General features: G+C 48.9%; 1 protein-coding gene and 1 long non-coding RNA gene across 3 annotated transcripts in view; one reads left to right on the top strand and one right to left on the bottom strand.

The window, feature by feature from the left end:
- STAB1 (stabilin 1) overlaps nucleotides 1-12,369 on the top strand; it is a 605,861-nt gene that overhangs the window by 190,373 nt on the left and 403,119 nt on the right. For both annotated transcript variants that reach the window (XM_063940632.1, XM_063940633.1), the window contains one exon: nucleotides 6,938-7,021. In XM_063940632.1, the coding sequence (XP_063796702.1) occupies nucleotides 6,938-7,021 (84 nt within the window). The remainder of the gene's footprint in view (nucleotides 1-6,937; nucleotides 7,022-12,369) is intronic.
- The window catches only part of LOC134958200 (uncharacterized), a 60,095-nt gene that overhangs the window by 3,870 nt on the left and 43,856 nt on the right, over nucleotides 1-12,369 (bottom strand). The window lies entirely within an intron of this gene.

The following is a 12,369-nucleotide window of genomic DNA, read 5'->3' as shown; positions in this document are numbered from 1 at the left end:
ATATATTAAGATGCTATAAGGGGAAAACACTTATATAAAGGTTGTCCCTGTATAACTATAGCGTTTTGGTGTGTGCTGGCAAACTCTCCCTCTGTCTCCCCAAAGGGCTACTGGGGTCCTGTCCTCTATCAGAGCATTTCCTGTGTGTGTGCTGGGTGTCGGTACGTGTGTGTCGACATGTATGAGGACGATGTTGGTGAGGAGGCGGAGCAATTGCCTGTAATGGTGATGTCACTCTCTAGGGAGTCGACACCGGAATGGATGGCGTATTTAGGGAATTACGTGATAATGTCAACACGCTGCAAGGTCGGTTGACGACATGATACGGCCGGCAAACAAATTAGTACCTGTCCAGGCGTCTCAAACACCGTCAGGGGCTTTAAAACGCCCATTTACCTCAGTCGGTCGACACAGACACAGACAGGGACACTGACTCCAGTGTCGACGGTGAAGAAACAAACGTATTTTCCTTTAGGGCCACACGTTACATGTTAAGGGCAATGAAGGAGGTGTTACATATTTCTGATACTACAAGTACCACAAAAAAGGGTATTATGTGGGGTGTGAAAAAACTACCTGTGGTTTTTTTCCTGAATCAGATAAATTAAATGAAGTGTGTGATGATGCGTGGGTTTCCCCCGATAGAAAATTATTGGCGGTATACCCTTTCCCGCCAGAAGTTATGGCGCGTTGGGAAACACCCCTTAGGGTGGATAAGGCGCTCACACGCTTATCAAAACAAGTGGCGTTACCATCTCCAGATACGGCCGCCCTCAAGGAGCCAACTGATAGGAGGCTGGAAAATATCCTAAAAAGTATATACACACATACTGGTGTTATACTGCGACCAGCGATCGCCTCAGCCTGGATGGGCAGCGCTGGGGTGGCTTGGTCGGATTCCCTGACTGAAAATATTGATACCCTTGACAGGGACAGTATTTTATTGACTATAGAGCATTTAAAGGATGCATTTCTATATATGCGAGATGCACAGAGGGATATTTGCACTCTGGCATCAAGAGTAAGTGCGATGTCCATATCTGCCAGAAGATGTTTATGGACACGACAGTGGTCAGGTGATGCAGATTCCAAACGGCACATGGAAGTATTGCCGTATAAAGGGGAGGAGTTATTTGGGGTCGGTCCATCGGACCTGGTGGCCACGGCAACAGCTGAAAAATCCACCTTTTTTACCCCAAGTCACATCTCAGCAGAAAAAGACATCGTCTTTTCAGCCTCAGTCCTTTCGTTCCCATAAGGGCAAGCGGGCAAAAGGCCAGTCATATCTGCCCAGGGATAGAGGAAAGGGAAGAAGACTGCAGCAGGCAGCCCATTCCCAGGAACAGAAGCCCTCCACCGCTTCTGCCAAGTCCTCAGCATGACGCTGGGGCCGTACAAACAGGTGCGGTGGGGGGTCGTCTCAAGAGTTTCAGCACGCAGTGGGCTCACTCGCAAGTGGACCCCTGGATCCTACAAGTAGTATCCCAGGGGTACAGATTGGAAATTCGAGACGTCTCCCCCTCGCAGGTTCCTGAAGTTTACTTTACCAACGTCTCCCTCCGACAGGGAGGCAGTATTGGAAACATTTCACAAGCTGTATTCCCAGCAGGTGATAATCAAAGTACCCCTCCTACAACAAGGAAAGGGGTATTATTCCACACTATATTGTGGTACTGAAGCCAGACGGCTCGGTGAGACCTATTCTAAATCTGAAATATTTGAACACTTACATACAAAGGTTCAAATCAAGATGGAGTCACTCAGAGCAGTGATAGCGAACCAGGAAGAAGGGGACTATATGGTGTCCATGGACATCAGGGATGTTGACCTCCATGCCCCAATTTGCCCTTCTCACCAAGGGTACCTCAGGTTCATGGTACAGAACTGTCACTATCAGTTTCAGACGCTGCCGTTTGGATTGTCCACGGCACCCCGGGTCTTTACCAAGGTAATGGCCGAAATGATGATTCTTCTTCAAAGAAAATGGACGATCGCCTGATAAGGGCAAGGTCCAGAGAACAGTTGGAGGTCGGAGTAGCACTATCTCAAGTAGTTCTACGACAGCACGGGTGGATTCGAAATATTCCAAGATCGCAGCTGTTTCCGACGACACGTCTGCTGTTCCTAGGGATGATTCTGGACACAGTCCAGAAAAGGGTGTTTCTCCCGGAGAAGAAAGCCAGGGAGTTATCCGAGCTAGTCAGGAACCTCCTAAAACCAGGAAAAGTGTCAGTGCATCATTGCACAAGGGTCCTGGGAAAAATGGTGGCTTCTTACGAAGCGATTCCATTCGGCAGATTTCACGCAAGAACTTTTCAGTGGGTTCTGCTGGAAAAATGGTCCGGATCGCATCTTCAGATGCATCAGCGGATAACCCTGTCTCCAAGGACAAGGGTGTTTCTTCTGCGGTGGCTGCAGAGTGCTCATCTACTAAAGGGCCGCAGATTCGGCATTCAGGACTGGGTCCTGGTAACCACGGATGCCAGCCTGAGAGGCTGGGGAGCAGTCACACAGGAAAAAAATTTCCAGGGAGTGTGATCAAGTCTGGAGACTTCTCTCCACATAAATATACTGGAGCTAAGGACAATTTACAATGCTCTAAGCTTAGCAAGACCTCTGCTTCAAGGTCAGCCGGTATTGATCCAGTGGGACAACATCACGGCAGTCGCCCACGTAAACAGACAGGGCGGCACAAGAAGCAGGAGGGCAATGGCAGAAACTGCAAGGATTCTTCGCTGGGTGGAAAATCATGTGATAGCACTGTCAGCAGTGTTCATTCCGGGAGTGGACAACTGGGAAGCAAACTTCCTCAGCAGGCACGACTTCCACCCGGGAGAGTGGGGACTTCATCGGGAAGTCTTCCACATGATTGTGAACCGTTGGGAAAGACCAAAGGTGGACATGATGGCGTCCCGCCTGAACAAAAAACTGGACAGGTATTGCGCCAGGTCAAGAGACCCTCAGGCAATAGCTGTGGACGTTTCTGGTAACACCGTGGGTGTACCAGTCGGTGTATGTGTTCCCTCCTCTGCTTCTCATACCCAAGGTACTGAGAATTATAAGACGTAGAGGAGTAAGAACTATACTCGTGGCTCCGGATTGGCCAAGAAGGACTTGGTACCCGGAACTTCAAGAAATGCTCACAGAGGACTCATGGCCTCTGCCGCTAAGAAGGGACTTGCTTCAGCAAGTACCATGTCTGTTTCCAAGACTTACCGCGGCTGCGTTTGACGGCATGGCGGTGGAACGCCGGATCCTAAGGGAAAAAGGCATTCCGGAAGAGGTCATTCCTACCCTGGTCAAAGCCAGGAAGGAGGTGACCGCACAACATTATCACCACATGTGGCGAAAATATGTTGCGTGGTGTGAGGCCAGGAAGGCCCCACGAAGAAAATTCAACTCGTCGATTCCTGCATTTCCTGAAAACAGGAGTGTCTATGGGCCTCAAATTGGGGTCCATTAAGGTTCAAATTTCGGCCCTGTCAATTTTCTTCCAGAAAGAATTGGCTTCAGTTCCTGAAGTCCAGAAGTTTGTCAAGGGAGTACTGCAACCCCCTTTTGTGCCTCCAGTGGCACTGTGGGATCTCAACGTAGTTCTGGGATTCCTCAAATCCCATTTAAACCGCTCAAATCTGTGGATTTGAAATATCTCACATGAAAAGTGACCATGCTGTTGGCCCTGGCCTCGGCCAGGCGAGTGTCAGAATTGGCGGCTTTGTCTCACAAAGCCCATATCTGATTGTCCATTCGGACGGGGCAGAGTTGCGGACTCGTCCCCAGTTTCTCCCTAAGGTGGTGTCAGCGTTTCACCTGCACCAGTTTATTGTGGTACCTGCGGCTACTAGGGACTTGGAGGAATCCAAGTTGCTAGATGTTGTCAGGGCCCTGAAAATATAGGTTTCCAGGACGGCTGGAGTCAGGAAAACTGACTTGCTGTTATCCTGTAGGCACCCAAAAATCTGGGTGCTCTTGCTTCTAAGCAGACGATTGCTAGTTGGATGTGTAGTACAATTCAGCTTGCACATTCTGTGGCAGCACTGCCACAGCCAAAATATGTAAATGCCCATTCCACAAGGAAGGTGGGCTCATCTTGGGCGGCTGCCCGAGGGGTCTCGGCTTTACAACTTTGCCGAGCTGTTACTTGGTCAGGGGCACACCCTGGCTGAGGAGGACCTGGAGTTCTCTCATTCGGTGCTGCAGAGTCATCCGCACTCTCCCGCCCGTTTGGGAGCTTTGGTATAATCCCCATGGTCCTGACGGAGTCCCCAGCATCCACTTAGGACGTCAGAGAAAATAAGAATTTACTTACCGATAATTCTATTTCTCGTAGTCCGTAGTGGATGCTGGGCGCCCATCCCAAGTGCGGATTGTCTGCAATACTTGTACATAGTTATTGTTACAAAAATCGGGTTATTATTGTTGTGAGCCATCTTTTCAGAGGCTCCGCTGTTATCATGCTGTTAACTGGGTTCAGATCACAAGTTGTACAGTGTGATTGGTGTGGCTGGTATGAGTCTTACCCGGGATTCAAAATCCTTCCTTATTGTGTACGCTCGTCCGGGCACAGTATCCTAACTGAGGCTTGGAGGAGGGTCATAGGGGGAGGAGCCAGTGCACACCACCTGATCCTAAAGCTTTTACTTTTGTGCCCTGTCTCCTGCGGAGCCGCTATTCCCCATGGTCCTGACGGAGTCCCCAGCATCCACTACGGACTACGAGAAATAGAATTATCGGTAAGTAAATTCTTATTATTAACCATAAATATAAAATTATTGATTAATAATCAAATTGTAACAATGCAACATTAAAAATGTTTAAAATAAAAAAGCACACCTCAAATCAATATATCCCATTCAATGGAATAACAGCTGTTTTAGTTCTCTGAATGAAAGTCCACACATAATATGAAGCTCAGCTGATATGCAGAGCAATAAGTGGCAGACAATCCCGGGATAATGACCACAAAGCTGAATGCTGGAGACACAGTAAAAGATCAGCTGGATGTATGTCCCATAAACATCAAAAGCGGGTAGACCCGATGATGAGCACAGAGTGAGGAGATAAAGTAAGTTGATACCTTTCCTTATGTGGGCTGGTCCAGAGCCAAGCGTCCTCGGCGGTGTATCCTGCAGTGCCCACTAATGCGAATGCCGCAAAGGAGAGGGAGCCGTGAATTCACTGTGAAGTAAGAGCCGTTTGTTGGTATAGACGGCTAGCGGGGAGAACAAGCCCGCGGCTGCTCTTACGGTCTCTGTGGATGATATGGACGGCTGGCGGGGAGAACAAACCCGCAACTGCTTCCAAAGCCGGATACCTTGGCAAGGTGTGCTGAAGGAGGCGGGACCTAACGCGTTTCGTCACGTGAACTAAAACAGCTGTTATTCCATTGAATGGGATATATTGATTTGAGGTGTGCTTTTTTATTTTAAACATTTTTAATGTTGCATTGTTACAATTTGATTATTAATCAATTATTTTATATTTATGGTTAATAAATCGATTCTATATACATCGGCTCTCATACCTTTTCATTGTTCTTTTCCCTGATATATTGCGCAGCTGATTCTTTTGTTTTAATTGTTTCCTTACAAACACCCACTTAGTGTTTTTCAGCTGCGCATTTATCAGGGCAATTTGTTGTTTATTTATCAGTTATCTATTTCTGAGGTGCTGTGAAAGCAGTTCATTGTTCCATGCCCCCACAGTGCCTGCCAGATATGCCCCCAGTGCCAGATACATATATGTCCCCAGTGCCAGATATGCCCCCACAGTGCCTGCCAGATATGCCCCCATTGCCAGATACAGAAATGCCCCCTCAGTGCCTGCCAGATGTGCCCCCAGTGCCAGATACAGAAATGCCCCCTCAGTGCCTGCCAGATATGCCCCCCAGTGCCAGGTACACATGTCCTCACAGCCCCGGGCCCCTTCTCACAAAACACACAGTCACAGACAGAGACATACTTACTTACATACTTACCTTTACAAATCCGTCCTCTCTGCTCTCTCTCCCACGCTGTCTGATGCTGCCAGCCTCCTCCTGTCCCTAGCTCCGCGGCTCCTCTTCACCCGACGCAGCGTGACATCATGACGTCACGCTGCGTCGCATCCGAATAAAACTTTATTAAAAAGAACAGCAAGCAGCAGCTTGCTGTGATCGGTGGCGGGATATGAAGGGGCAGCCGGCCAGCCGCGGTCAGTGTCACCGGCGGCCAGAGGCGTATCTAGGGTAGGGTGAGTGGGGCACGTGCCCTGGGCGCCTTGGCAGGCCCAGGAGAGGGGGGCGCCGCCGGCGTCCAGGGCATCATGCCCCACTCGCCCCCGTCAACCCTAAATGTGAGGGGAGGAGAGCGCAGCGTCTCTCCCTCCCCTCACCGCCGCTGCCAGCACTAGCAGCGCTGCCAGCAGCGCTGCTGTGTCCGGTCTCCGGCGTTAGCCAATCAGAGCTTGCGGACCGGCTCCTGATTGTCTGCCGGTCCGCGAGCTCTGATTGGCTAGCGAACCGGCGCCAGACAGCCGCCGGAGACCTGGACCTGTGTTTTTTTTTTTTTGGGGGGGGGCGCCATTTTCCATCTTGCCCTGGGCTCCGAAAACCCTAGTTACGCCTCTGCCGGCGGCGGCTGCCGCCGGGAATAGCCACGGCTGGCTGTGTGTGCAGCCCGGGCCCTCCACTCTGTCAGAGTGGCCGGGCCCGGGACAACTGTACACAGGGCACCCCCTTAATGGCGACCCTGTCCCGAACAGCCTGCATCTCACTGGCTATAACATATTGCCCAGCATGTGTCAATTATTTACAGATTCCTTATAAAGAACCTATACAAATTATTGGAAATGGAGAGTGTACTTTACAATGAAAGCTTTTAGGAGAGGTATTATATACATGTATTGGGCTCTACGATCTCTGCCGAATGTAACATTTTTGTTTACATTTAATCCCCAGGGAATAGTTGACCAGGAATGTAGTTTTGGAACTCCTAGTAAAATTACCAAGGGCTGTGCCAGAAACTGCAGCCGCTCTGTTATTGTAAGTACAAAAATATTCAAGGTATGTACAAATATAAAAATGATGAGGTTCTTTGTCTAAATGGAAATTTAAGATGTTATGTAAAATCATTTATAGATTGAAAATATAATTCTAGCATGCTAAAATTAAATAGAATCTGGTTTTGCATGGATTCTTTACTACATACCTCTCAACATGTAGTCCCCGCAAAGTGGGACTCTTTCGTATGACACAGTAATGTGTGTCCAAAAAGGGGATGTGCCCCCCAGGAAAGGGGGTATGGCTTTGCAGGAATGTTGTGATCGTGAGCCACACCTCCATTTTCATCACTATGGGGTCATGCCCAGTGCTCTGTGAGCTGCTAGCCATGCCCCCAGCCCCTCTCTTTTGGTGATTAGACTGGTGGTACTTGATATACCGGCTGTCGGGATACCAGCGCTCAGCATACCGGCGCTGGAATCCAGACCGCCAGTATAACGACAACTAATCTCCCTCTTGGGGTGTCCATTGCACCCCTGGAGGGAGAATAAATAGCGTGGCACGTGTTGCGCACCACTGTTCCCACAGCATGCCCAAAAGGGGCTCTTTTGCGCTCGCACCACTGCTGGCATTCCGGCGGTCGGGATCTCATCGCCGGTATGCTGGGCCCCGGGATCCCAAACGCCAGCAATTCATACTACACCCTGATTAGACACTGTGCTTTTCTCTCAGTATTTGTTAAAGAGGAAGCTTCTATCTTGAAAAGAATTTTTCATTTGCTTAATAGAGTATCTGTTGCCTGTGACGGAATCAGAACATGTTTTCTGTTCTCCTAGATTTTTTAGATAAAGCGAACTATTTCTTTATTCAATATATTGTCCAGGTACCCCTTATGGCACTGATTCTGAGTTTGCAGCAGAGCAAGAAAAGCAAGTTATTTTACACTTGGTACAAACCATGGGGTAAATTTACTAAGATTCGTGTTTTCCCGTTTGAGGTCAAAGTTCAATCACGAATGACATTGAAAGTGTAAATATGCAACTTTTTGAATTGATTACGACTAATTTACTAAGCTGCCGTATTCTGCATTTTCGGGTTTTCCGATGTCGATGTCATTCGTTTTTTTAGGCAGTGTTTTACGTGAGTGACTTGTAAAACACTGCCGACTTTAATACAATGAATCTCGGCCGGATCTGAGAGATCCGTGCTGGGCTTCATTGTGCACTTTGTTAAACAAAAAAATAAAGTTTAAATGTAAAAAAAAAATTGCGTGGGGTCCCCCCTCCTAAGGCAAACCAGCCTCGGGCTCTTTGAGCCGATCCTGGTTGCAGAAATATGGGAAAAAAATGGACAGGGGTTCCCCCATATTTAAGCAACCAGCATCGGGCTCTGCGCCTGGTCCTGGTTCCAAAAATACGGGGGACAAAAAGAGTAGGGGTCCCCCGTATTTTTGAAACCAGCACCGGGCTCCACTAGCTGGACAGATAATGCCACAGCCGGGGGTCACTTTTATACAGTGCCTTGCGGCCGTGGCATCAAATATCCAACTAGTCACCCCTGGCCGGGGTACCCTGGGGGAGTGGGGACCCCTTCAATCAAGGGGTCCCCCCCCCAGCCACCCAAGGGCCAGGGGTGAAGCCCGAGGCTGTCCCCCCCATCCAATAGGCTGCGGATGGGGGGCTGATAGCCTTTGTGAAAAGTGATTGATATTGTTTTTAGTAGCAGTACTACAAGGCCCAGCAAGCCTCCCCCGCAAGCTGGTACTTGGAGAACCACAAGTACCAGCATGCGGCGGAAAAACGGGGCCGCTGGTACCTGTAGTACTACTACTAAAAAAATACCCCAATAAAGACAACACACACACACCTTGAAAGTATAACTTTAATATATCCATCCACACCTCCATATACACATACTTACCTTATGTTCCCACGCAGGTCGGTCCTCTTCTCCAGTAGAATCCATGGTGTACCTGTAGAAAAAATTATACTCACATAATCCAGTGTTTTCGGCTCCTCGGTAAATCCTTTTGTAATCAACGTACTTGAAAAAATAAAAAAACGGATACCCGACCACGAACTGAAAGGGGACCCATGTTTTCACATGGGCCCCCTTTCCCCGAATGCCAGAAAACCACTCTGACTGATGTCTAAGTGGGTTTCTTCAGCCAATCAGGGAGCGCCTATGCGCTCCATTGTAACCAATGGTGGGACCTTTCAGGTCAGCGGTTGACCGAAAGTGACCTCACCACTGACCTGAAAGTTCCCACCATTGGTTACAATGGAGCGCATAGGCGCTACATTGTAACACTGCCGTGTGCCGCCTGTCAGACAGTACAGGAGCACACAGCCGATCAGGAGGGTGCTACAACGTGGCGCTCCCTGATTGGCTGAAGAAACCCACTTAGACATCAGTCAGAGTGGGTTTCTGGCATTCGGGGAAAGGGGGCCAATGTGAAAACATGGGTCCCCTTTCAGTTCGTGGTCGGGTATCCGTTTTTTTTTTTTTTCAAGTACATGGATTACAAAAGGATTTACCGAGGAGCCGAAAACACTGGATTATGTGAGTATAATTTTTTCTACAGGTACACCATGGATTCTACTGGAGAAGAGGACCGACCTGCGTGGGAACATAAGGTAAGTATGTGTATATGGAGGTGTGGATGGATGTATTAACGTTATACTTTCAAGGTGTGTGTGTAATGTCTTTTTTGGGGTATTTTTTTAGTAGTAGTACTACAGGTACCAGCGGGCCCATTTTTCCGCCGCATGCTGGTACTTGTGGTTCTCCAAGTACCAGCTTGCGGGGGAGGCTTGCTGGGCCTTGTAGTACTGCTGCTAAAAACAATATCAAACACTTATCACAAAGGCTATCAGCCCCCCATCCGCAGCCCATTGGATGGGGGGGGACAGCCTCGGGCTTCACCCCTGGCCCTTGGGTGGCTGGGGGGGGACCCCTTGATTGAAGGGGTCCCCACTCCCCCAGGGTACCCCGGCCAGGGGTGACTAGTTGGATATTTGATGCCACGGCCGCAAGGCACTGTATAAAAGTGACCCCCGGCTGTGGCATTATCTGTCCAGCTAGTGGAGCCCGGTGCTGGTTTCAAAAATACGGGGGACCCCTACTCTTTTTGTCCCCCGTATTTTTGGAACCAGGACCAGGCGCAGAGCCCGATGCTGGTTGCTTAAATATGGGGGAACCCCTGTCCATTTTTTTCCCATATTTCTGCAACCAGGATCGGCTCAAAGAGCCCGAGGCTGGTTTGCCTTAGGAGGGGGGACCCCACGCAATTTTTTTTCTGAAAATTTAGAACATTTCCCCCCCCTTCCCACTGAAAAACATGCACGGATCTCATGGATCCGTGCATGCCTATACAAACACGGGATAAAAAAGCAGGTCTGTTTTTTTTTAGCACTTTTTCACGATTTGTATTTTATCACGGCAGTGTTTGGCTATTGTCGGCAGTGTTTGTGTTTTGCACTTTTTAGTAAATTCCCGATTTCTAGCAAATTGTAGGCGTATTTGACCGATGGTGTATTGATTCGTGATTTTTTCCTAGGACTTCCAAAATATTACGAATGCCCTCATCACTGCCGTGATTTTTGCTTAGTAAATTACCGAGATGACACTTTGATGAAAAAACGGCATCTCGGTCAAAATCGGGACCTTAGTAAATATACCCCCATGTTGCAATAGGTATCCGTTCACATGGTCGACCATGTTATGGTCGACAGTCATTAGGTTGACCACTATTGGTCGACATTGACATGGTCGACATGGACACATGGTCGACACGTGAAAATGGTCGACACATGAAAGGTCGACACATGAAAAGGTCGACATGAGTTTTTCAACTTTTTTTTCTTTTGGGGAACTTTTCCATACTTTACGATCCACGTGGACTACGATTGGAACGGTAATCTGTGCCGAGCAAAGTGAAGGCACCATGCCCGAAGCATGGCGAGCGAAGCGAGCCATGTGAGGGGACGCGGTGCACTAATTGGGGTTCCCAGTCACTTTACGCAAAAAACGACACCAAAAAAAGTTAAAAAACTCATGTCGACCTTTTCATGTGCCGACTATTTTCATGTGTCGATCATGTGTCCATGTCGACCATGTCAATGTCGACCAATAGTGGTCGACCTAATGACTGTCGACCATAACATGGTCGACCATTCATACCGGAACCGTTGCAATACAAGGGGTGCAAGTGTGTGCATTTTTGTGCATGCAAGCAGGGCCGTTTCTTGGGGCAGGCGAGCAGTGCAACTAACTGTGGCTCCCTGCTTCCCCCTCCTATTTCTCCCTGAGTAACCTGCTCGGGGGGCGGAGTTTCATGGAATGACGCGGTTGCGTCGTTACGTCACGACGCAACCCCGTCACTCCGCGAAACTCCCCCCCCCCCCCCCGAGCGGAGTACAGAGGGGGATCCAAGTTAGGAAGAGGGAAAGGCCGGCGCGAGGAGCGACTGGTGAGGCGCGCCGAAGAGCGGTAATCGCCTCTGTAAGTATTCTCTCTCTCTCTCAATGTGTAAAATGGGGACACCTGCCGTAATGTGTGAATGGGGACTCTTGCCTGCCGTAGTGTGGGGATTTAATGTATCAAGGGCATTGCAGTGTGTGGTGTAATATGGTGCAGGGGGCATTACTGTGTGGGGCTTAATATGGTAGAATTTTTTTTTCCTGTGGTGGTCGCGATCTGTTGGAGCAGGGTCAAAAACTGGATTGGGAGGTAGTCTTTTCAGACAAGGCCATGCCCATTTAAATGAGGCCACACCCATTTAGATGAGGCCACGCCCCCTTGCCGGGTGCGCGTGCAAGTTTTTTTTTTTATCTAGGTGTGTGTGTGTGTGTGTGGGGGGGTCACATTTTTTTATGTCATGGGGGGGCGCATTTTTAAATCTCGCACTGGGAGCCAAATTGGCTAGAAACAGCCCTGCATGCAGTGACGGGGGGAGTGAAGTTTCTTCACTACCCCCGTCACCCGGCTGCATTGAAGTGCAGGTAGATATGGACGAGATCGTCCATATTGGCCTGCATGTACAGCCGACGGGGGACCAGCGATGAACGAGCGCGGGGCCGCGCATCATTCATCGCTGGAGCCTCCACACTGCACGATATGAACGTTATCTCGTTCATTAATGAACGAGATCGTTCATATCGTGCAGTCATGTCGGCCAGTGTATAAGGCCCATAATGCTCCAGCACATGCACTATCCAAATATTGGGATAATCTTCAACTGATCGGCCCGATAATTGGATAGGTTATAGGTTTTTATTTGCTTTGTTCCCAATTCAGAAGCAGCCCCAATGTCTGCAAACATTTATGAAACAATATAAATGTTTAAATGAGAACCTTTTGATTTTTAAAATGACATTATTATTTACTGT

This window comes from Pseudophryne corroboree, chromosome 9 (genome assembly GCF_028390025.1).
Source record: "Pseudophryne corroboree isolate aPseCor3 chromosome 9, aPseCor3.hap2, whole genome shotgun sequence".
Lineage (NCBI taxonomy): Eukaryota > Metazoa > Chordata > Amphibia > Anura > Myobatrachidae > Pseudophryne > Pseudophryne corroboree.
The sequence above is the reverse complement of the archived record's forward strand: the minus strand, read 5'-3'. Positions and strand labels throughout refer to the sequence as shown.